This window comes from Lissotriton helveticus, chromosome 1_1 (assembly GCF_964261635.1).
Source record: "Lissotriton helveticus chromosome 1_1, aLisHel1.1, whole genome shotgun sequence".
Lineage (NCBI taxonomy): Eukaryota > Metazoa > Chordata > Amphibia > Caudata > Salamandridae > Lissotriton > Lissotriton helveticus.
Genome location: NC_136057.1, coordinates 1,949,229,211 through 1,949,251,256, shown reverse-complemented (window position 1 = coordinate 1,949,251,256; position 22,046 = coordinate 1,949,229,211). Strand labels below are relative to the sequence as shown.

The 22,046-nt window shown below is 45.2% G+C and overlaps 1 protein-coding gene across 2 annotated transcripts in view; it reads left to right on the top strand.

The window, feature by feature from the left end:
* Positions 1 to 22,046, top strand: part of LOC144755218 (complement factor H-like) — a 1,175,739-nt gene that overhangs the window by 345,730 nt on the left and 807,963 nt on the right. For both annotated transcript variants that reach the window (XM_078643916.1, XM_078643925.1), the window contains exons 12-13: positions 6,487 to 6,546; positions 17,076 to 17,255. In XM_078643916.1, coding sequence (XP_078500042.1) covers positions 6,487 to 6,546; positions 17,076 to 17,255 — 240 coding nt within the window. The remainder of the gene's footprint in view (positions 1 to 6,486; positions 6,547 to 17,075; positions 17,256 to 22,046) is intronic.

Here is a 22,046-nt window from a genome sequence, read left to right as displayed (position 1 = left end):
TTCTTTCTATTGTTCCATAGATGTTCTTTGGTAGTATCCCGGTTCTTCAAGTTGTTTCAGGAATTCCTTGCAATACTGATTACGAGTTAATAAAACAACATTGCCACCCTTGTCGGAGGGTTTTACCACTATTTCTTTGTTGTTCTGAAAATTAGATAAAATGTTTGATTGTACCTGCGTTAAGTTGTTCTTTTTGCAAGTAAGTTCTATTAGTGCTGGACTGTCTATGAAGCATAAGATCTTGTGTTACAGCATCCGCAAAGGTGTCAATTGCATCATATGGCATTTGTGGATTGAACTGTGATGGAGCTTTGAAGTTTGTAATGGGGGATTGTTGTTCGATATTCCCCACTTCTAATGTATTGACATTTATGTCAGTGATTCCATCATGTTGTTCGGCTTGGAGATCTTCTAGCACCCGTGTTGTTTTCAGATCTTTGATAGATAATGTATCAGTTGGATATACAGTGGTTTTCTTGCGTGTTTTCTTGGAACCCTCCGTTTGTGGTTTAAGTTTGTGAAATTTATGTAGTTTTATCTTTCGAGTCAGATTAAACAGGTCAATGCGAGTTTGCGTGTATTCCATTCTTTTATTAGGGCAAAAACTGAGCCCTAATTTGAGTGTCTCTTCTTCTGCTGTTGTCAAGGGATTTTCGGTGAGGTTAACTATGGTAAGACCCGCGTCTACCACTGCTTGCCTCTTCTCTTGCGGATCTGTTGTCCTGCACCTCTGCCCCTTCCTCTTCCTCTGCCAGCCACCTCGTCTGGTTCTACGTTTTTTTCGGGTGGTTTCAGCTTCCCTCCTCTCAACCAGGTGCTGCGGATGAGATCGAACTCCAAATGAAAAGGGGTTTTATTTCCTTCACTGCTCGTGGTTGGTCTTTCGTCTTCGGAAGGTTCTTCCTCTGTGGCAGAGGATTCTGAGGTAGGTGGTTCTTCCACAGGTACAGTGCTTGTACCTTTTTTTAGGGCTTTTCTGGGGCCATCAAATTTTTTGGAGAATGTTAAAATTCTTCCCTGTGCATAATCGCGCTCGTCCCTCTTGACGTATCTTTAGTTCGTATCTGACCAGGCGTTTCTTCATTTCTTCACGCAATTGTTTCACTGTTGCTTCATCTAATTCTTTCGCAATTTCCAGTTCAAGAGAGGCTATCTCGTCGATTGCTTTAGTTCTGTCACTCCATGCGAACTTAACTAGAAGCTCAAGCATGGCTTTACAGAATGCTGCTGTCAGCTCCGCCCACTGTTCTAAAAGCAAGGGATCAGGGCTTTCGTAGGCAGGAACCGTATATATGCGGAGACCTCTAGGTACGCGATTTACATCCATGTAGTTTTGTAAGGAGGTAGCCTCCCAACATTTCCGAATTTCCCTCTCACTTATTCGTTCCATTTTAAAAAAAAGGTTTTTTAGGGTGCTTTGGGGTGCATCCCTCTTGTCTCCAGTGTTGACCACAGCGGTTGTTCCTGGTGCACGCTTTTTAAATACGTCCAAAGCCGCTTGGCGGCGTTCTTCTTCATCGCACATGCTGTGTGTTAGAAAACCTCAGGGAAGCCTCCCTGTGTTGTAATGCCGGTACCTATATGTATATATATATGTATATATATTTATATTCACTGAAAAAACCATGGGTTTCAGGCATGTGATAGTTAGGAATTAGCATTCAAAAAACCTTAGAAATTCTCTGAAAAAAACAGTGTGCCCCTGCGGCAAAATAAATTGAGTCAAGCCCCGGGGGTTGGCGGTTCCAGGGGCTCGGGGGGGCCTTAGAGGCCCCCCCAACATTAAACTATTAAGCCCTGAGGGTGGCTGTCCCCAGGGCTTCGGTGGGGCTGTGTGCCCCCCACAATTATTCATACTTCGCCCCGGGGTGGTGGTCCCAGGGCCCGTGTGGGGGGATTGGGCCCTCCCACTTTATTTTCAACATGCCCCCGGGACTTGGCCCCCTAGGGGGCTAATTAGCATCGAAGCGCGGGAGCCCGTGCTTCATTTTTTTTTGTTTCGGCAGGATCCGCGCACCCTGCACGGATTTAGCCGATTTAAAAAAAACGAATTGGGGGGCCTCGGGGGTCCTTGTGGGACCCCTGAGCAGGCCTAGGGGGTCAGGGTGTTTCTATCCAGCCCCCTTTTTGCGTTATGCACGTTTTTTCTTCTGTTTTCTTGTGCCTCGGTTCTACAGAGGCACAAGATGGCTGCCAACACTTCCTGGTTTGGAGTGTTGACAGCCAATTAACATACAGCTCGTCCTCGGCAGGGTGCGCTTAGGGTGCGCGAATCCACCACGGCCATAGATATATATGTGATTTCAATTTTGATTTTCTCAAGAACTACTGAACAGATATACACCATTTAACCAAAAGGCACGACTCTGAACCAAGGTCTACCTTTCTGCCAAATTTGGTGTAATTCCGTTCAGCAGTTCGGGCTGTAGCTGCGATTAAAGGTCCCTATGGAAAATTGCATGGGAAATACACGTTTTGGGACCCCCCTTTTTTCTCGGCCCCCGCTTGGCGAATCACCCCAAGACTTTCAGGATAGGCGCAGACCGGTGCGCCCCACCACATTTGAAACATATATATATCTATCTGTATATATATATATATATATATATATATATATATATATATATATATATATATATATATATATATATATATATATATATATATATATATATATATATATATATATATATATATATGTATGTATAGTAAATCTGCACCAATAGATGTACTCCTTAAATAGGTGCAAGTTTACTACTTTTTGGAATTTGCAAGCATTGGCAAGTAACAGGCTTTGAAAGCCGCACCACTCTCAGGATTCCAGGCATACTACTGGCAATCAAACACCTAAGAGGTGATGGAATGAATGCTCGCAAATAGTATAGCCAATGGCAGTCTTTTGTGGTACCATTCCAAACAATTGTTTTTTGCCCACTGTACCACTCTAGACAGAAGCCCACCAAATGCAAGTCAGTTCGGACCCAGTTCCTCAAGGAAACATTGCATCCCAAACCTTGGTCATTTCACCCCTCCACCCCACTGCTTTTTATTTGGGAAATGTGAGATTCATCCCATTCCGAATCTCACTGACTAAGCTATTACCCTGACTCCCATAGAAACCTGCGGAAGCAGGGAAATAAAAAAAACACCGCAAAGGAACTAATGTTAAATAAATAAATAACTAGAATTAGCAAAACCAGTAGTCTGGCTTTCTTGTGGCAAAGCATGCAAACACAGGCATGCAAAAATGCAGTGGTGGTGATAATAGTGGAATTGATGGCGATAATGGTACTGGTGGTAGTGGTAATAATGATGGTGCTAAAAGTGGGGGTGATGATTCTAGTAAAGCTAGTGGAGATAATGACTTGCACTCAACTCCTGACAAAAACATTTTTAGAAATTATAGTTTGGTAAAAAAAAAGATTCCTTTCTTGTACAGTGCAGGTTTGTGATAAAGACTCTTAAAGTGTGCCCGCTGAGTGCATTTTTCAGATTAAAAAAACAGTCCCTCAGGCTTTGCAGTGTAAGCGCTGGTTTACCAACCTGCCAATAACATGAGGGGAGCAAGTAACACTGTGGGTGAACCTGGGGCCCACTCTGTGTACATGTGAATGAACTGTGGGTGAAGCCGGGAGCCCACTCTGTGTATATGTGAATGAACTGTGGGTGAAGCCGGGGCTTTGTTGGGGCCCCTGCAAGCATACCTGTGTCACGCCGCTGGGGCCAGTCGGGTGCCCCCGACCCCTTGCCAACCCGGGCGAGTACAACGAGGCTATGAGGGATGGCAGACAGGCGGCATGGCTGTTTAGTACTTTCAGCATATATCGTTTTCTAAAGCGACCGGAAGGTGCTGCAAGGAAGCATAACTGTTGATTGCCATGTACAGGTCTAGATGTTTTATAACATGCAGGGGGGGATCGCGGTGGTCCGGGAATTGCAGCCAACAACTACCCAGGAGGTCAATGACAGCAGAAGAGTTCCCTCTAATAAATCTTCTTGTGATCGGTGGAGAGCGTGCCTCCGGTCTCTGCGCTGCAATTAAAAACACATGCCGCATTCTCCGCATGTTCCCTGATGTCGAGCGGTCGTCTGCTGTGAAACTACTAATGGGATAAGTAGCCTAAAATAAATATGTGTGAACTAAATGCTTATAATGCACGGATGCAGCTGTTCTGCCACGCGGCCAACAACCACTTTTAAAATCCAGTGCACCATTCTTGGGCTCTTAATTGTAGTTAGAATTGTTGGAAGCTACACATTTTCTCAGTTTAGAAAGCGGATTCTGCTGCAGCCTTGCTGCTTCGTAGCACTATGTGTAACAGACCCCTTCTAAGGGAGTAAAGAGTTACAAAAGGCAAATCCCACCCTTGCAAGTTTGCAACTTGTGAACTGCAGGCTGCACACACATTCACACATTTTTGCAGCAGGCGCATTCACCGGGGTGGCGACCTTTCTGTTATTAAACTGGATGTCTGTACAGATATCTGCACCGGAGGGGTATGAAGCAAGCATGTGAAGCATCTGTAGAAATGAGAGGCTCGTTTATGAAATGGGACCAACTATTGTAATGACTATTGATTTTTATAGAAATAATAACTAATTTGTTGTACAGGAGAGAGTTACAGAAGCGGGTATTGTGGAAATGAGTAGTCCACGTTACCGTCAGTAGCATAAGGAAAGCTTGGACGAGATCGCCTGGCATCAGGAGTGGGCTACACATAGATCACTACAACAGGTGCATACACCTACTGAGCTATTTTCCTGGTCTGGAATCAGCTACGCACATGTGGTTGCAGCAAGCGCACAACCCGCAGAGTTCGCCTAGACTAGCTCCTGGTTCTAGCCCACTTTACCTCTTTATCCAGCCCTATCTACGCATCCCTCGCATTTAAGAGTGAAATGGGCCGGGCTCAGCACAGACCCCGACCCAAGGGAGCGCCGATCCCTCGACTCGAGTGACACATATTGAATCCCCAAAACGCCGATCAGTGGACAAACCTTGCACGTCTAAGACGGACAACGTAATGATCCAGAAAACAACCTACTACGCGGTTCCACCGTGAGGGTGGGTGGCTGGGAGCCAGGGAATGGGACAGGGAGTGGCTAGGCCACCCCAAAAGACGATTTTTTTTTCAAAAGAGCACCCTATAAACTTTTACATAATTCATGCATTTTATAGTTCCATTGTTCAAGCGCTTGCCCTCTTCCACTCACCCCTGCCAACAAATCCTAACGTGAATGTACATGTATAAGTGCAGTGTAATATATAGTAGACCTGGAATAATGTGTCGAGCGCCATGAGGCCCGTTCTGTGGTGTACGCGTAGCACCCCCTAACTAGCAGGGACCATGCTCGCAGAAATACAGGCACAGGCGAACATATGCCCCACTTAATGCCCAGCCACATTCCTATGGAGATGTTATTTCACAAGTGCTCAGATTCAGAAGGCGCAACTACTAGAGCCTGCAAATGGCAGTAAAGCGCTATAAAAATGCTGTTATGCACTGATCAGTCCAGCTTGATCCACCAGCACCCTTTATCTAAAAAAACAAAACACAGAAGAAAAAAAATTTGGCTTGGAAAACGACAAAAAAATGGAAATTACCTTAAGAGTCCAGTCCTCCCCCTCAGTGGCTAAGAAGGGGGGTGGGTAGTCACAGCAAGGGTCACTCCACGCACAGCAAGGGTCACTCCACGCTGACCCGGAGTGAGATGGCAACAGAGGTGAGATGTGCACAGAAACCAAGTGGGAGGGTTGGGGGGAGTGCGGCCCAGTGCACACACAGCAATTCCCTTGCGGGAGCAAGCAAGGGCACCATCTGTTTGAAAGTTAATTACAAACAGATGGTTTTAAAGCTCTCTCCCGCAAGGGAATCGCCAAACGTGCATGCGTTGCCATCGAAAGCAATGCAATGCGTGCACGTTTTTGACCTAAAAAACGAATCGATTACAAGAGGTCTCCTCCTATGCAGCACATGCATGCTGCGTAGGCAATACCTAAAACCGATAGTGTCTGCTCACATGAGAGATGGTTCCCGCCTATTCTTGTGCTCAACGGAAGGATGAGAAGGAAGGTTGGAGTGACTCGGCAGACTCTAAGCTTGTGTTGGAGTGACTCGACAGACTCTAAGCTTGTACATGATAAATAAGGGAGGCACGTTAAGGGCACCCGAATAAAGTAAAGAAACATATTGCCATTTTAGAGTTTGAATATAGTGCAAGGCCAAGGCAAAATGTGCAGCAAACAATGAATTAAAACAATGTCCCTCAGGAGCAAGAGCTAGAACACACAGATGAGACTAAGAACAACCATGCATATTGGAGTGTTGACAAGTACATCAGATGTTCATGTGGAGAAGTGAGGAATAAAATCCGCCCTTAAATTGCATTTCTTTTGTCATAGTGAGATAACCTTTATTTCAGAATGACTTGTCGTTGGCATATAGGCGGCTATTTTTCTAATTTCTGAAATGTTTAATTTTTCAGATACATATGGAGATGGTTACCCTGAGTATCTTGTAGTCGATGATTCAGAGCCAGCTGTCGGTAAGTTACAAGATGAATATTTTTTATTTTTGTAAAATGGAGCCACAGTTAATTACAGTCAAAGAAGTCAGGACCTGATGCATAGTTTGGCAGAGCGGGAGGAAGGCGGTAAACCAGCGAACTACAGACACTGATTGTCGTGCCACCTTATTAAGGGAGGGACATCCAAGGCTCCTGTTCCCTGTAAGTTGGTCCACTTACTTTTTGTTCATAGAGAACAAATATCTGCTCTGGCAGTTTATTCTCTAAACAAAACAAAGGTTTGCTGAGTTGGCACTTTAAACATGGTGCTTGGTCAGTAACCTTCACTGCTGTGAAGGGAACAGCTGCTCCCTTCACAGTATAGATATCTCCACCTGCCATCTCTAAATATGGCAGACAGTTCTTCCTCAGTGTGGTGGAGATCATGACCTCTACCCTCCCCTGGTAGTGGCAGCAGCCTGCCTAGCTGGGCATAATAAGGTCCCTTTCCTTGTTTTTGATCAAAGTATTTTTTTCAGTTTAATAAAAAGACACACAATCAGATATCATTGCAATACAAGTAGAAGGTGGTCATTCGATACAATAATGTCAAACAAGTCATTAACAAATATCATGGAGAATATTGTTGGACATCTTAAACTCAGAACTGTACTGCTCCTGAAAACAAGTGTATTCTGCACATGTAAGAATGAGCAATAATATATGACGGATAGCTATTAAACCACTGTGAATCCTGACCATTTGTAAGATCAGCCTGTATAGAGTATCTAACAACATGCATAGCGGCGTGGGTACAGATGTGGTAAGACTTGTACATTTCGTAGCTGTGGAGTGTATAGTGTGGGTTATATATCATAACAATGTATCGCCTTGATGTCACGGAGAACAGGAAAAAGAGAACTGGGTGGTGAGGTGGGGAGGGTGCGGTGTGGGCGGAGGGTTGAGTGAGGTATGCGGAGTCCGGAAGCGTTTTTCCTGAGGCTCAGGAGTTTGGCAGAGGATGAGCTATCCCCTTGATTGTATTATTTTCTATGTACTTGTCTAGGGAGAGCCATACTGTAATGGTAATGGGGGCGCGGGGTTGCATTTTAGACTGTAGGGTATGGTGTACCCCTTTGAGGTATGAGAACCATGCCCACCAGGTGTGATGAGGGAGAAGGTTAAATGATTTCCCTTGGAGAGGATAACTTTCACTGAATGGTTAAAAGAAGGTCTAGCAGAGCCATATCATTGGCGTTAAGAGTCATAGCAGTCACTAAAGCCCAGGGCCCAAGAGCTATCATAGGAAAGCTTAGTGTCATGGGTGTATCAAATATTTCTGATAGGTTATTCTGTATCGGGAGCCAATATGGTTCCATGAGTCTGCACTCAAGGAACATGTGTCAATGTGAACCAGTCTCTTGGTTGCAGTTCCAACATTTATCATTCTCGCGCAGGTTTGACTTTTGTGGCCTAGATGTGGTCCAGAATAGCAGATTCATTATAAAGAATTTGGATTGTATGAGAGAGGGGACAATTTTGTTACATAATACGAGTCAGTGATTTGGTTAAATATTTCAGCATTGAAATGCGTAGCCCATTTTGGATGCAGTACCGATGATTGTGTTGAGTATGGGTCAGATAAAAATGTGTAAATCTTGTAGGCACTATGCCCTGAGTATTGCCATAAGGATGAGTGTTTGGTAAAAGAAAGCTTTGACAGTTTTGCTTTAATCTTTAAGAAACTGTAGAAATCTAGGTTAGAGAGGACATATGTGCCGGGTAAAGCCTAAAAAGGGAGTGGATCGTTGTTATTGTCATATAGATCCTTGATAAGCTTAATGCCTTTTAAGGCCCGCACGTTTGCAACCTGAGGATCAACTTCTGTTTTAGGGCTAGGCCATAGTGACCCCCATCTGGAGTTATGGATAGGCTAAGACAGACTTATGTCCAGCAGTTTAAGAGCTTTTATTATTGTATTAATTCTTTAAGAAACATGTTCAAACTCCTGCCTAGTAGATAAGCTTGTGTTGGTTTAAATTTTCATCTGCTTTGAAGAACTAAAATGTAGATACCAGATAGTCAAATTAAAATTCTCAATAATTTCAAGCCATTTTTGTGGCCCTAGGACACAAGATATTGCCAAAGTTTTAAAATGTGTTAAAGAGAATGTATGCCACCCATTGGTAACCTGCTTTTGGTTAAAACATTTTACTGATTTTAACGTTCATTTAGACCCTGATTACGAGTGGAGTGGTATCTCTGAGTGAGATACTGTTCTGCTTATTACAACTTGTTGTGTATCATCACCAATCCTTGCCATCAACTCGACAGAATGAACAAATATGGAGAATTACTAGGGTACAACTCTAGTTCCTAGACTTGAGTACGTTAAGTGTTTGTAAGTCGTTTTTCTGTGCTTCGCTTTGAAAAGAATATGTACAGGTGCTGGTGACATGCTTTTTTTGTCGGGAGCCACACAACACCATTTCAATCTATTGATTGGCTTCCAGGAGAGTCCTTGCAGCCCGTGACGAAAGGTGTTGAGCTGATCCAGTCCGCGTTTTGCAGTTCGTCATCGGTGCGGAGCAGAGTAGTGAGAAACGATGCGGCGTGGCGAGGCGGCGAAGGAGCGGCTGTGGAAACAATTGCGGCCATAGCACTCTACAGTACCCCTTACCTCCTGCTCAATTGCTTTGCTGCTTTGTCCTGTGGTTCCGCGGCCCTGCGGTCGAGGCAGGCGGCCCATCTCTGCGGTCCGATTCCCCGTTCTGCCCCTCCACGCTGTGGCCGCTCAGCAGGGGAGTTGGAGTTCGGGGCCGGAGTCGGAGTTCAGCAGCGGACCTCTCAGCAGTAGTGGCAGAGAGCTGAGAGCGGCGTGAGAACGAGTTGAGCAGGGGGTCGAGCCGTGAATTCTACTAATTTGCTCCCCGTTCCTCTGCTTCTACCCGGCTTCTACGTTCAGCCGCATCCAGACGTCTATCACTCCCTGCCCCTGACTCTATCTCCAAGGGGGAGGAGAGCCAGAGAATCGTGCAGCGGAAGCTAGCCCAGAAGGTGAGAGGCACCCCTTCTGTCCTTCCGCCCTTGGGAAGAAGTTTCTGGAGCTCATAATGGATCAACAAAAGGCAGTGTAAGAGGGGGAGCCCATCAACGGGGTCCAGGCCAAGGCGGCCGGGGAGTGCAGTCCCCCCCCATATCTATCCACCAACCCCATCCTGCCCCAACTTTTACCTTGCAGGAGGGGGAAAATCTTCAGTCTGGGCCATATCAAAATACCAACAGCGAAAACTGTACAATTTCAACACCCGAACAGCAGCTAATTGAATAATACAGTTCAAAATCTACAATCATACAGGAACAAAAGTAATAATCAGCCGCCATTACCCACAACATCAGAATTAATAATCATCAAATTAGGAAAAAAGGAGAACTAATAATTCAGATAATTTAAATAACTAAATTACTAAGATACAACCAAGGAACAACCAAGGAACAACCAAGGAACAACCAAAGAAACCCTATTTTAAAACACAATAGTTGAAAAGGATACAAAAGGACAAAACAAGGTAAAAACCAGGAAATATAATCCACAACGTCTGTTTGGGCTTCTAGAAAACCGGATACCCAAGAATCCTTCCGGCATTGGTAAACCTTTTCAAATATTTAATAAATTTCAACATAAAAAAAAAAATAGGCTCACATCAATTTAATTTGTTGCCCCAATTCATTAACCCGGACCACTTTTCAAAATATCCAACAGGAATTTTTTTGGACCAATCGGAAAGCCGTTGGGATTCCAGGATGAGGTCAGAACGAACAAGGACAGCTCCACCAAAACCTCCCAAAAAAGGTGTAAAGAAGATGGACCTCTGTGATCCTCTGGCTGAACCCCCGGTGGTACCCCTGCCTCTTCAAACACCAGTAAACCAAAGGACAGTGTCCGATCCAGGGTCAGAATACCCCTATTCAACTGTCGAGGAACAACTGTCCGGCCCCAAAGATCAATTCAAATCAACAAACATTAAACCCACTCTAAGGGATTACTTTAGGATCACAGTCCCAGCCACAGCAAGAAAGAACCATACAAGCACTCAGGATAAACAACGGGCACTTGCCCCTCGGCAGGTGCTCGCCCCTGCAGCCCCTGAGCTAAGGCCACATCAAACTAAGGTTCGGCCAATGATCCACAGTGTTGATGGAGGGCACTTTGACCTAGGGCAACCTAACACTATATCATCAGTAACAGAATCCCCCTGCAAAAAAGGCCGAGAAGTCCTTGTCCAAGAGCCCCTTCTTCAACCATCAGCCCATGATTTAATTCCGTTAGAACAAGCCTCATCCAATGTAACGTTGCACAGCAATATTGATCCGCCAACTTTCCAACCATTACTAAATTTAAGCCTGTTTTCTCCGCCCGTATTTTACCCCTCAACCGTTCCTAAATTGTACAAGCCTCAAAAGAGCCCAAAAGCCTCATTTGTACAGGCCGGGGCCCAACCACAACGAGATCCAGATGACTCTCTGGTTAAGGAAAATCAAGGCGAAGAAGCGGGTCAAAAGGTCACGCGAGAGGGTTCAAATATTAATATAATCAATACCTCTCTGGACTTATCGTTTTTTAATACTGAACCAAAAGAGCCCGAAAGGCAGGACAGTTACCCTTCGACTAACCTCAACAATCTATGGTCCCAATTATTGCAATCCTTCCAAACAACGTCAGCGGCACTAACATATCACTCCAATAAGATGGACATGCAGGTGCACCTATTAAACACACTTGCGATGTACTTTGCCGGGATTGATCAAAAATTGGAGGCGCTTAACGCCCTTATCAAAAAAGCTCAAGCCCAAACTCAACTGGTGCAATCAGTGTGCTGTTACTCCCCCATAATTGACTCCCTCTCATCTTTGCCCCAATTCCTTTCAGCCATCCTAACGGAAATAAAGAAACCCTTGGAGTCCAAGTCGTTAGCCTCTTCAACCGAGGCGCCAAGCCAGGCACATGAGTCACCCTGCCAGAAAGCCCACTCCAGTCTATCCTCACCAAACACCGCAGAATCAGTTGTAGCCAATCTACCCACCATCGAACCATCTAGAAATCATAATCTACATCGGTTGTCGAAAAGGGAAAAGAAAAGACAATGAAAAGCCGGAACAAATTAAAAATGGACATAACAAGCTCAAACATAAGCAACTCTCCCAGAAGCGACGCAGTACGTTCAGGAAACGTTCCACCGGCCGCATTGACACTATCTTTGAAAGGAGATCTGAAAAGTCCCCGACAATCACTGAACTTGCTGCCCCCTCAGACAGATCCCTCAAATAGGACCATCCAGCTGTCAGTGCCACCTCGAGTTCCTGGAAACCCTCTCTTGCTGCCCATACAAGTAAATTCTAGCTCTATACAACCATTTTTCGAGCACCCAGTATCGGAAGCAGAGCAACACAGTCTCGCAACTATTCACATGCCATCTCAGGAAATCAGCTTCCCTCATCTTCCTATCGTTAAGGAGAACAACTTATGCACGCAGAGCACAGCCACAGAATCTGGTCGCAAGCACGTCGGCAATCCAGCAAGCTGTCGCAAGTTGGTGCCCCCAAACAAAAGCCAAGTCCCACATTCCTCAAACACCAACTATAAGGAATTCCCCCTTTTATCATTCACCATATCCACAGATTCAAGAAAGCACTCGGGGGAAAAACTAAAGCAAAAACAGTCAGTAACTGTCAATGAATCCAGCAAGTCCCAAAGCAGGAATGAGAACACCGAATTGTTGCTTATCCCAGAATTTACTTCAAGGGGCCCCCATGACCTCCTTAACTGAGGGAATATATTAAAACTTTTTAATACCCTACCAGATTTGAATCATCTGCAATCGAGAGATATAATTGCTATCAAATTTGTTCCATTCATCGGTTCCAACATGGGCGAAGCTACACTAGTAACACTGGCATCACCGGCAACTCAGGATTTGGTTCTGACGAAAATCGACCAATTTAAAACATGGGGAATAATAATAACAATACCAAGTGCCCCTCGTTACCCCTCAATACTGGAAAATAACCAGGCAGATACTCCTAGTTCCTCCTCAATCCCTTATTCTGTATTGAGGTCTGCAAGAGGCATCTCTCAAACGGGAACCACCGACCGAGCAATGAACCATCGAAATCCTGGTGAAGCAGACTGGTTATGGCTGCCGGGGATTCTATCTAGAAACCAGTCCGATTGAACCACCACTAACCATAGTCTGACGATATGCTCCTGGAACATTAACGGATTTGGTCGGGAAAAACAATCTCCCGCCGTCTTAGGTTTTTTAAAAGAATACGACATCCTCCTTTTGCAGGAGACATGGGCAGGAGAAAGTATCCCAATAGCGGGCTATCTGGAGTTTATGACCCCTGCCACCAGGCAGTCCAAGTTCGGTAGACCAAGCGGCGGTCTCTCGATCTATGTTTCGACAAAAATAGCCCAATGTATCGAACAGATTAAATTTGAAGAGGATTGGCTCTCTGGAATAATCCTGGGAAGTTCACCCACGGACCCCCAGCTGCTCATTCTCAATGTTTATATATCCCCCTGCACCAATAAGAAAAAATTCAAAATGGATTCCCTGATCAATTCCATCTGTGATCTAATTGGCAAGTATGGCAGTATACCAGGCATAATATCAGGTGATTTCAACACTAATATTTATTGCAACCTTGCCGACGACCCAGGATCAGACCCTCCCAGTATTCCCCTACATTTTGCACCCCCGACAGTTCCTGTTGGAAACAAATCATCAAAATTGGGTGAATACGTGGTAATGCAGTTTAACAGCCTAGGATTTACCATACTGAATGGGCGCCTCTCATCTGACATCCCTCACGCATGGACCCGGTCAGACGACAGATCCCTTTCTTTTTTGGACTTTACCCTAGGGAGCAGAGAAATACTGGCCAGGATTAAGAACTATCAAATTGCTCCACAAGGAGAAAGCGACCATCGGGCACAAATAATAACACTCTCCACCAGTAACTCATATCACCAAGAACTGGCCCACTCCCTTTCAGGGAGTCACACAGAGGATTTAAAGCGGATAAAGTGGTCACAATCCTCGGCTCTATCCCTGACGGAAAAAAGCAGAGCCCTACTACAAAATTCTTTAGCGCTAAATACCCATGTTGTCAGTGGCTGGACCTCTCTCACAAACCTCCTTCTCCAGGAACTTCCAATAAAGAGGGGCCAAAGAAACCAAATCTCACAATTCCACATCTCAAAAGCCACAAGGAAATTAAGAACCAAGAGGAATCGAGCACTCCGTCAATCAAGAAAGTCCCCCAGCAGCAAATCCTATTTCAATAACTATAAGCAAGCTCAAGCCGCCTTCAGAATCGCCACACAAAAGGAAAAACGAGTGGCATCGGATCAATTCTGGATGAAGCTTATCCACGAAAGTAAAAATCCTAACACAAAGCAATTCTGGTCTCTCGTAAATAGGAGTAATCAAAGTGCAAGTGGATATGGTAGCGCAAACATCAGCGAAGCAGTTTGGTGCAAGTTTTTATCTTTGCACTTCAGAGTCACCAACACAAACGAAGCTTGCACCGACTCTGCCGGCCCTGTCAACTCCACGAGATTTCTTCTGGGACTGGAGAGTTTGAGGCGGGCTTGCCCTGCAGCAATTCCATCTGAAGATCTGACACACAAGGAACTAGCGAGTGACACTTCACTGGAGCCCACGGTGTCGCTGGTCGCCTTAAAAAATAAGATCTCAATCTGCATAAGGAAAACCAGAGCCGATGGAGCCCCAGGCCCAAAAGGTCTCCCTCAAGCTATGTTTAAATCCAACATCAGCCTATGGTCAGAATACTTGACCCCTTTATTTCTCTACTGCAGTTTAAACAACGCGGTCCCAGAATCCTGGCGTGGCGCAGTTATCCATCCAATCCACAAAGGCGGGAAGAGAAATGAGCCAAAAAATTACCGAATGGTAGCGCTTCTTGATGCGGAGTCCAAGTACTACGCAAATATTCTACTGGAGGAGCTACAGGCTTGGACCGAATCAACTGCACTCCTTCCTTTCAATCAGACGGGCTTTGTGGCTAATACCGGTACCACAATCAATTTGCTAGCGCTAACCGTCTTGCTGGTTAAAGCGACCTGCCAACATATCCCGCTGCACTGCTGCTTTGTAGACTTCAAAGCAGCCTTTGATCGTGTGCCTAGGGGCCTGTTATGGCAGAAACTAAAATCGTGGGGTATCCCGCAGTCTCTTCTTCAGGCGATAATTCAACTCCACACTGAAACGTGGATAAGAATTAAGCTAGGCGAAGGCAGCCATGTCTCCAGGAAGATCCAAACCGAAACCGGCGTCAAACAAGGGTGCGTATTGGCCCCACTTCTCTTCAACTTGTTTATATCTGATCTTTCTCCAGTTCTCGACAGTGTAAACTGCCACCCTCCTCAACTTGATGGTACTCGCATCACTAACTTGCTTTATGCCGACGATCTGGTGTTTTTAAGCCACACAAAAGTGGGTCTCCAGAGATTGCTGGATGAATTGCTTCCCTATACGACAAGTAATCATCTAGAGCTCAACTTGTCAAAAACCAAAACCATCTCTTTTGGGAAGCAAAAAAGGTCAACAGAAAGGTGGTATTTTAGCAAAACAAAGTTAGATTCAACTCACAGTTACAAATACCTGGGCATCTATCTGGATAGAAGAGGCTCCTTTATCAAGCACAAAGAAGCCTTAAAAATGAAAGCTCTGTCGTTAGAGGTGGTTGCTGCAAAGCTGGCAAAACAGCTACTAGGTCCCAGCTTAATACCTATGCTGAAAGTAATGAAAACCAAAGTAATCAACTCCCTGACCTATGGCCACGAACTCACCAAAGGCGCAACCAGTACTCTATTAAACAAGTTAATAACAAAAATCTTCAAAAGAGCCTTTGGGTTGCCAAAATCTGCCTCGCCAGCTCAAGTGAGACTTGAATTGGTTCTCCAAGACCAGCATGGAGTGGAGGCAGGTGCATTCATCAAACTGTGCCATAGTCTGCGCCGTGCCGAGGAGGGTTCCTTGAAGGCCCGACTCTGGCAGGAAATACAGCATAAACAGACCAGCCACAAGCATCGGCAACTCCTGGACCACAGCCTACAGTTATTAGGCGCAAAAGATCTCTGGGACATAAATCCATCTGTCCCGGTGCTAAAGTCTGCTATCAAAAAATCTGTTAGATTGTGGTCCTTCCACTCGGACAGGGCGATCCTTTCAAAGAGGAGACATGCCTGGGCTGTAATCGCCAATCGTAAAGTGGGTGTTCCGCCGCTCTGCTTGTCAAGCACATACGCACTTTATTGGAAACGCAAGTTTTTAGCCCTGAGGATGGGAGAATGGCCCTTTCTGAAGAACCTCCCGGAATGGCGGCGGCCGAGTAGTTGCACGAAATGCAGATTGTACGGCTACCATTCAGAATCAATTGAACATATCGTCTGTGCATGCCCTGCACTGCTTACAGCCAGACGGTCACTGTTGCGAGGCCAATGTATCCAGTTGGAAGTTCGATCTTGCCGCCAGGCAATAATGGCCGCTCTCGACCCTGACAACGTCAAGCTAAACATTGGGCTTTCAAAATTTGTCCATAAAGCGATAAAATCCCTCGAAGCCACTCTCCAACCCAAAGTCTCCCCATTATAGCAGACGGTGGTGTTAACAGACACAATATCAGAACCAGTCTACAAATAATCCAGATTTAAGTACTGTACCGGAACATTACTAGAACTCATTGGCCCCCTGAATCCCAAGCTATTTTAAATTAACTGTTTTAAACTCATTTTATCAGATTAATTTTTATTAATTTTTTTGTCATGTTGCAAATTGTAAATGTTTTTTTTAACCAATCAATAAAGAAAGATATTTAATTTAATTTAAATTTTTAATTTTCCGTGACGAAAGGTATAGGAAAGTTTTGACCCCTGACACTTCTGGGATCTCGTGGAAGTAGAACTGTACCCCAATCTCTCTCGTTTTTCATCATGTTTTGTTAGTCTCGCCGACTTGTGAAGGCATAAAAGTTCTATACAATTTATGTTATTTTTTGTGACATTTTTTAAAAAATTCTCAAACGTGTTGTAATCATGTTTATGAACTCCATTTCAAGGATATCCAATTATATTATAAAAAAAATACTTGCTGAAATAATATAATGTACAACTTTGTGATGTTCAGTGATTAATTGTATTTGTCGTGCCATTTGATATTAATAACCGTACTGAGAGTCACGTGAGGTAATGTTCATGGTTTCCTGTTTGGATTGTGACAGTGGATTCAGGGCTTGGAGAGTACATTTTTATAGGGCCTCTTGAGCCCTGTACATGTCATCTGCAGTCAGAGGTCATTATTCTTGCTTGCACCAAAGCCCAAGACATCTTTGCTACGCTACTGAATCGAATTTAGGAAACGTTAGGGAGATACTGATGATGCTCTTGGCGTCAGACAACTGGCCATAATATTTATGATGTGGATTTTAATATGTTAACAATCCAATTTCGAATGTGTCTCAATATACATTCTCTTTTAAAGGAACAGGAGTGAACTGTCTAGAACCACCTAAATTGCCAAACACGAATAATCGAAATATTGAATCTGCATATGAACATGGTGAAACTGTTGTGTACAGTTGCACAAGAAACGGGATACTTTATGGCTCAGAAACCATAACATGTGAGAATGGAAGATGGACATCCCCTCCTCAATGTACTGGTCAGTATATAATTATGTTTAATGTTACTTAAAGTTTTTCAAATGTATTTTTACTTAAGACAATCAGACACATGTACGTTTTTTCCTCAACCTCGAAAGACAAAACTGATGAGCCAAATTGAAACTGTTACCCACTTAAAGAGACTTAAGCCAATTCTTTGATAATTACTCATTATTAAGAGTTCAGAATCGAAAGCCTTTTATTTAGTACTTTCAAGATCAAAAGACATCCACCCAGATTTACCATTATTTAGCGCAAGGCAGTGCACCTCCAACGTTTGCTGCTCTGCCTTGCTTCAAAGGGAGAAAGACAAAATGGGCCATATCTACTAAGATATGGTACGTTTTTCTCTCCACGAGCTCTGGCGCACTTTAGTTACCATGCACCAGCGCATGCCCTTACACCCTAGCGCAAGGGTGTGTGCATTTGTAAAGAATGGCTTTTGCGCTGGAAGGGGACTCTACCAGTACAAAAACTGTGCCCTAAGGGTTTCCCACTTTGTATGTGTGCTGTACAATGCATCACACATCCAAACATATTGATAATTGAAAACATTTCCCCTCAATATGCTTGCCTCAATGAGGCATAAGGTTTTGCCACAAGTCCTATCTATAAATGTTAGAAGATAGGGATTTGCTTCAAACCCATGAGTGGTTGCATGGGAATTCCCATGGAACACCCATGGCACACACCACTGAAGTAATGTAGAGCAAAGTAAATACATTCCAGTGCAATTCTTGATCTTCGTTGAATAGTAAATCTCATGGCTAAACTTTGCACTGGGTTTGCATCTTTAAAGTATGACCTATAATGTTATCCTGCTGGATTATTTCTGCATGAATTTATTTTTCATTCATTCCTCAAAGGCATTTGGTCCAGAGATGATCCAAGATCTGAGTATACTACAATGACTCTTAATTTACCACAGTAGCAGGTCCTCCTTTATAAATGAACCCATTTCCAGACCATAATACTATTGAAAAGCATATTACTACTTGAAAATACACAGTACCTGGCAATGAAACTGGAAAAACAGATACAGTACAGTTATATATGCACAGGGAAGGTAATATCTTGTTCTATTTGTTGTGCAAAGGACAGTCAGGTTTTGGACCTGATAAAGGAAAAGGTAGAATGATGCTGCGTTTTGTTTTACATGGATTTAGATCTGGCCTACAGACAGCTTTCTTGGACTATTGACAACAGAACAACTCTACTCAGTAATTTCCTTCCAACCAGATCAATCATTACTGAGAATTTCTGTTAATTTCATAGTGGAAAAATAACAGGGAGTGTGAGTCACAAATAACACAGAAATCTGATTTACTATGCAGATTGTTACATTTTTCTACAGTATTTTACCCAAAGTCTTTGGCTATGTATAGAAAGTGAAATCTCCAAGTAGAATACCAATGAGAAAGTAGTGTTCCAGCTCAGCTTACTAACTCGAGTGACAGTGTCTGGTTTATGTCAAATGCAAAAAGAACAATTGATAGACAGAATGCTTAACAATGTCATACATTCACCCCAGTACAGAGATCTAGGCCTACATGCATCGTTTTTTTGCTCACCGTGCCATTCCAGTTTGTACCCAGACATATGCAAATCAGTCTTGACCCTGCGCCAATGGGAAAAGTCCAGCCAGAACTGCCAGGCCAGGTCCTCCCTGGACTGGAAACAAGCATCCTAGGACCGGTTTCGGCCTTTCAGCCCTCATCAGCCAGGATAGCTTGACTCTAATGGCATGGAGAGCACTGGACCCACGTCTGAGCATACCCGTCGCACCCGGGGTGACACATGCAAAAAGAACAATTGATGGACAGAATGCAGAACAATGTCATACATTTACCCCAGTACAGAGATCTGGGCCTAAATCCATAGTTCTTTTGCTCACCATGCTATTACAGTTTGCACCCAGCCATATGCAAATCAGTCTTGACCCTTTACCCAAAGGGAACAGTCGAGCCTGAACTGCCAGGCCAGGTCCTCCCTGGACTGGAAACAAGCATCTTAGGTCCGGTTTTGGACTTTCAGCCTTCATCAGCCAGGATAGCTTGACTCCAGTGGCAAGTAGAGCACGGGACCCACGTCTGGGCATACCCATCCCACTCGGTGTAAAAAGAACGAATATGACACTCTACAACGCACGTGTTAGAACACGTGTCATTACAACACATTTTTACATCGCAAAATCCCGCATGCCAAGAGGCGGTCATGTGCTACTGCATTAGACCGGTTCCGGTCACGTGACAGATGAGCGGAGCGGACGAGCTGACGAGCGAAGTGAGCCTCTGAGCTCGGACCCCCTGAGCTGCAGAGCCGCGGAGATTGGTGTGTCCAGCCGACCGGCCCGACCAGCCCGGTCAGCCCGTCCAGACTGGATCAGCAGCAGCAAGGTAGAAGGGCGACAGAGCGGGAGCAGGAGCTGGAGCAACGGTGAGGCCATCGGTAGCAGTAGTGGTAGCAGGCTGGGTGCAGGCTAGCTCTCGAACCCGGGCTTGGGCATGAGCCAGTTTTTCAAACATTACGGCACTTGCCGCCACAGGAGCCGGTCATTTCCTCAGCTCTGCCCAGCCTCCCTGCCTCTGCCTCCCCGCCCCCCTCCTCCTCCTCCTCCTCCTCGCCACCCGCCTCTCCCCCAGCCCCATCCGCCTCTTCCAGCAATCATTCAAACTACCATAGCGGTCACCATAGCTGTCATGGGCTGCTGCACTGACCACGCTTGGTAGTTTGGTCTGCCCTGTTCCCATGATGCACTGGGCCAGGGACAGACTAATTTGCATATAGCCAGGTTCTGAACTGGGATGGTGCAGTGAGCTAAAAAACGGTGATGGATCAAGCCCTGATCTTTTGACTGGGTAGGAGTGTTCTGCTTAATTCAGATACTCTGTCCATCACCACCCCCTTTTTGAATCGTTTTAGCCACCACAAGTGTGGAAGGGTATGCTCAGATGTGAGTCCCTTGCTCACTGCACCATCAGGATTCAAGCAAGCCGGGCCGAAGATGGCTGTAATGCCAGAAACCAGTCCCCGGAAGCTTGTTTCCTTTCCAGTAAAGAATTGGCTTGGTAGTTTGGTCTGCCCTGTTCCCATGATGCACAGGGCCAGCGACATACTAATTTGCATATAGCCAGGTTCTGAACTGGGATGGTGCAGTGAGCTAAAAAACGGTGATGGTTCAAGCCCTGATCTTTTGACTGGGTAGGAGTGTTCTGCTTAATTCAGATACTCTGTCCATCACCACCCCCTTTTTGAATCGTTTTAGCCACCACAAGTGTGGAAGGGTATGCTCAGATGTGAGTCCCTTGCTCACTGCACCATCAGGATTCAAGCAAGCCGGGCCGAAGACGGCTGTAATGCCAGAAACCGGTCCCCGGAAGCTTGTTTCCTTTCCAGTAAAGAATTGGCTTGGTAGTTTGGTCTGCCCTGTTCCCATGATGCACTGGGCCAGGGACAGACTAATTTGCATATAGCCAGGTTCTGAACTGGGATGGTGCAGTGAGCTAAAAAACGGTGATGGATCAAGCCCTGATCTTTTGACTGGGTAGGAGTGTTCTGCTTAATTCAGATACTCTGTCCATCACCACCCCCTTTTTGAATCGTTTTAGCCACCACAAGTGTGGAAGGGTATGCTCAGATGTGAGTCCCTTGCTCACTGCACCATCAGGATTCAAGCAAGCCGGGCCGAAGACGGCTGTAATGCCAGAAACCGGTCCCCGGAAGCTTGTTTCCTTTCCAGTAAAGAATTGGCTTGGTAGTTTGGTCTGCCCTGTTCCCATGATGCACTGGGCCAGGGACAGACTAATTTGCATATAGCCAGGTTCTGAACTGGGATGGTGCAGTGAGCTAAAAAACGGTGATGGATCAAGCCCTGATCTTTTGACTGGGTAGGAGTGTTCTGCTTAATTCAGATACTCTGTCCATCACCACCCCCTTTTTGAATCGTTTTAGCCACCACAAGTGTGGAAGGGTATGCTCAGATGTGAGTCCCTTGCTCACTGCACCATCAGGATTCAAGCAAGCCGGGCCAAAGACGGCTGTAATGCCAGAAACCGGTTCCCGGATGCTTGTTTCCTTTCCAGTAAAGAATTGGCTTGGTAGTTTGGCTGCCCTGTTCCCATGATGCACTGGGCTATATTTGCATATAGCCAGGTTCTGAACTGGGATGGTGCAGTGAGCTAAAAAACGGTGATGGATCAAGCCCTGATCTTTTGACTGGGTAGGAGTGTTCTGCTTAATTCAGATACTCTGTCCATCACCACCCCCTTTTTGAATCGTTTTAGTCACCACAAGTGTGGAAGGGTATGCTCAGATGTGAGTCCCTTGCTCACTGCACCATCAGGATTCAAGCAAGCCGGGCCGAAGACGGCTGTAATGCCAGAAACCGGTCCCCGGAAGCTTGTTTCCTTTCCAGTAAAGAATTGGCTTGGTAGTTTTGTCTGCCCTGTTCCCATGATGCACTGGGCCAGGGACAGACTAATTTGCATATAGCCAGGTTCTGAACTGGGATGGTGCAGTGAGCTAAAAAACGGTGATGGATCAAGCCCTGATCTTTTGACTGGGTAGGAGTGTTCTGCTTAATTCAGATACTCTGTCCATCACCACCCCCTTTTTGAATCGTTTTAGCCACCACAAGTGTGGAAGGGTATGCTCAGATGTGAGTCCCTTGCTCACTGCACCATCAGGATTCAAGCAAGCCGGGCCGAAGACGGCTGTAATGCCAGAGACCGGTTCCCGGAAGCTTGTTTCCTTTCCAGTAAAGAATTGGCTTGGTAGTTTGGCTGCCCTGT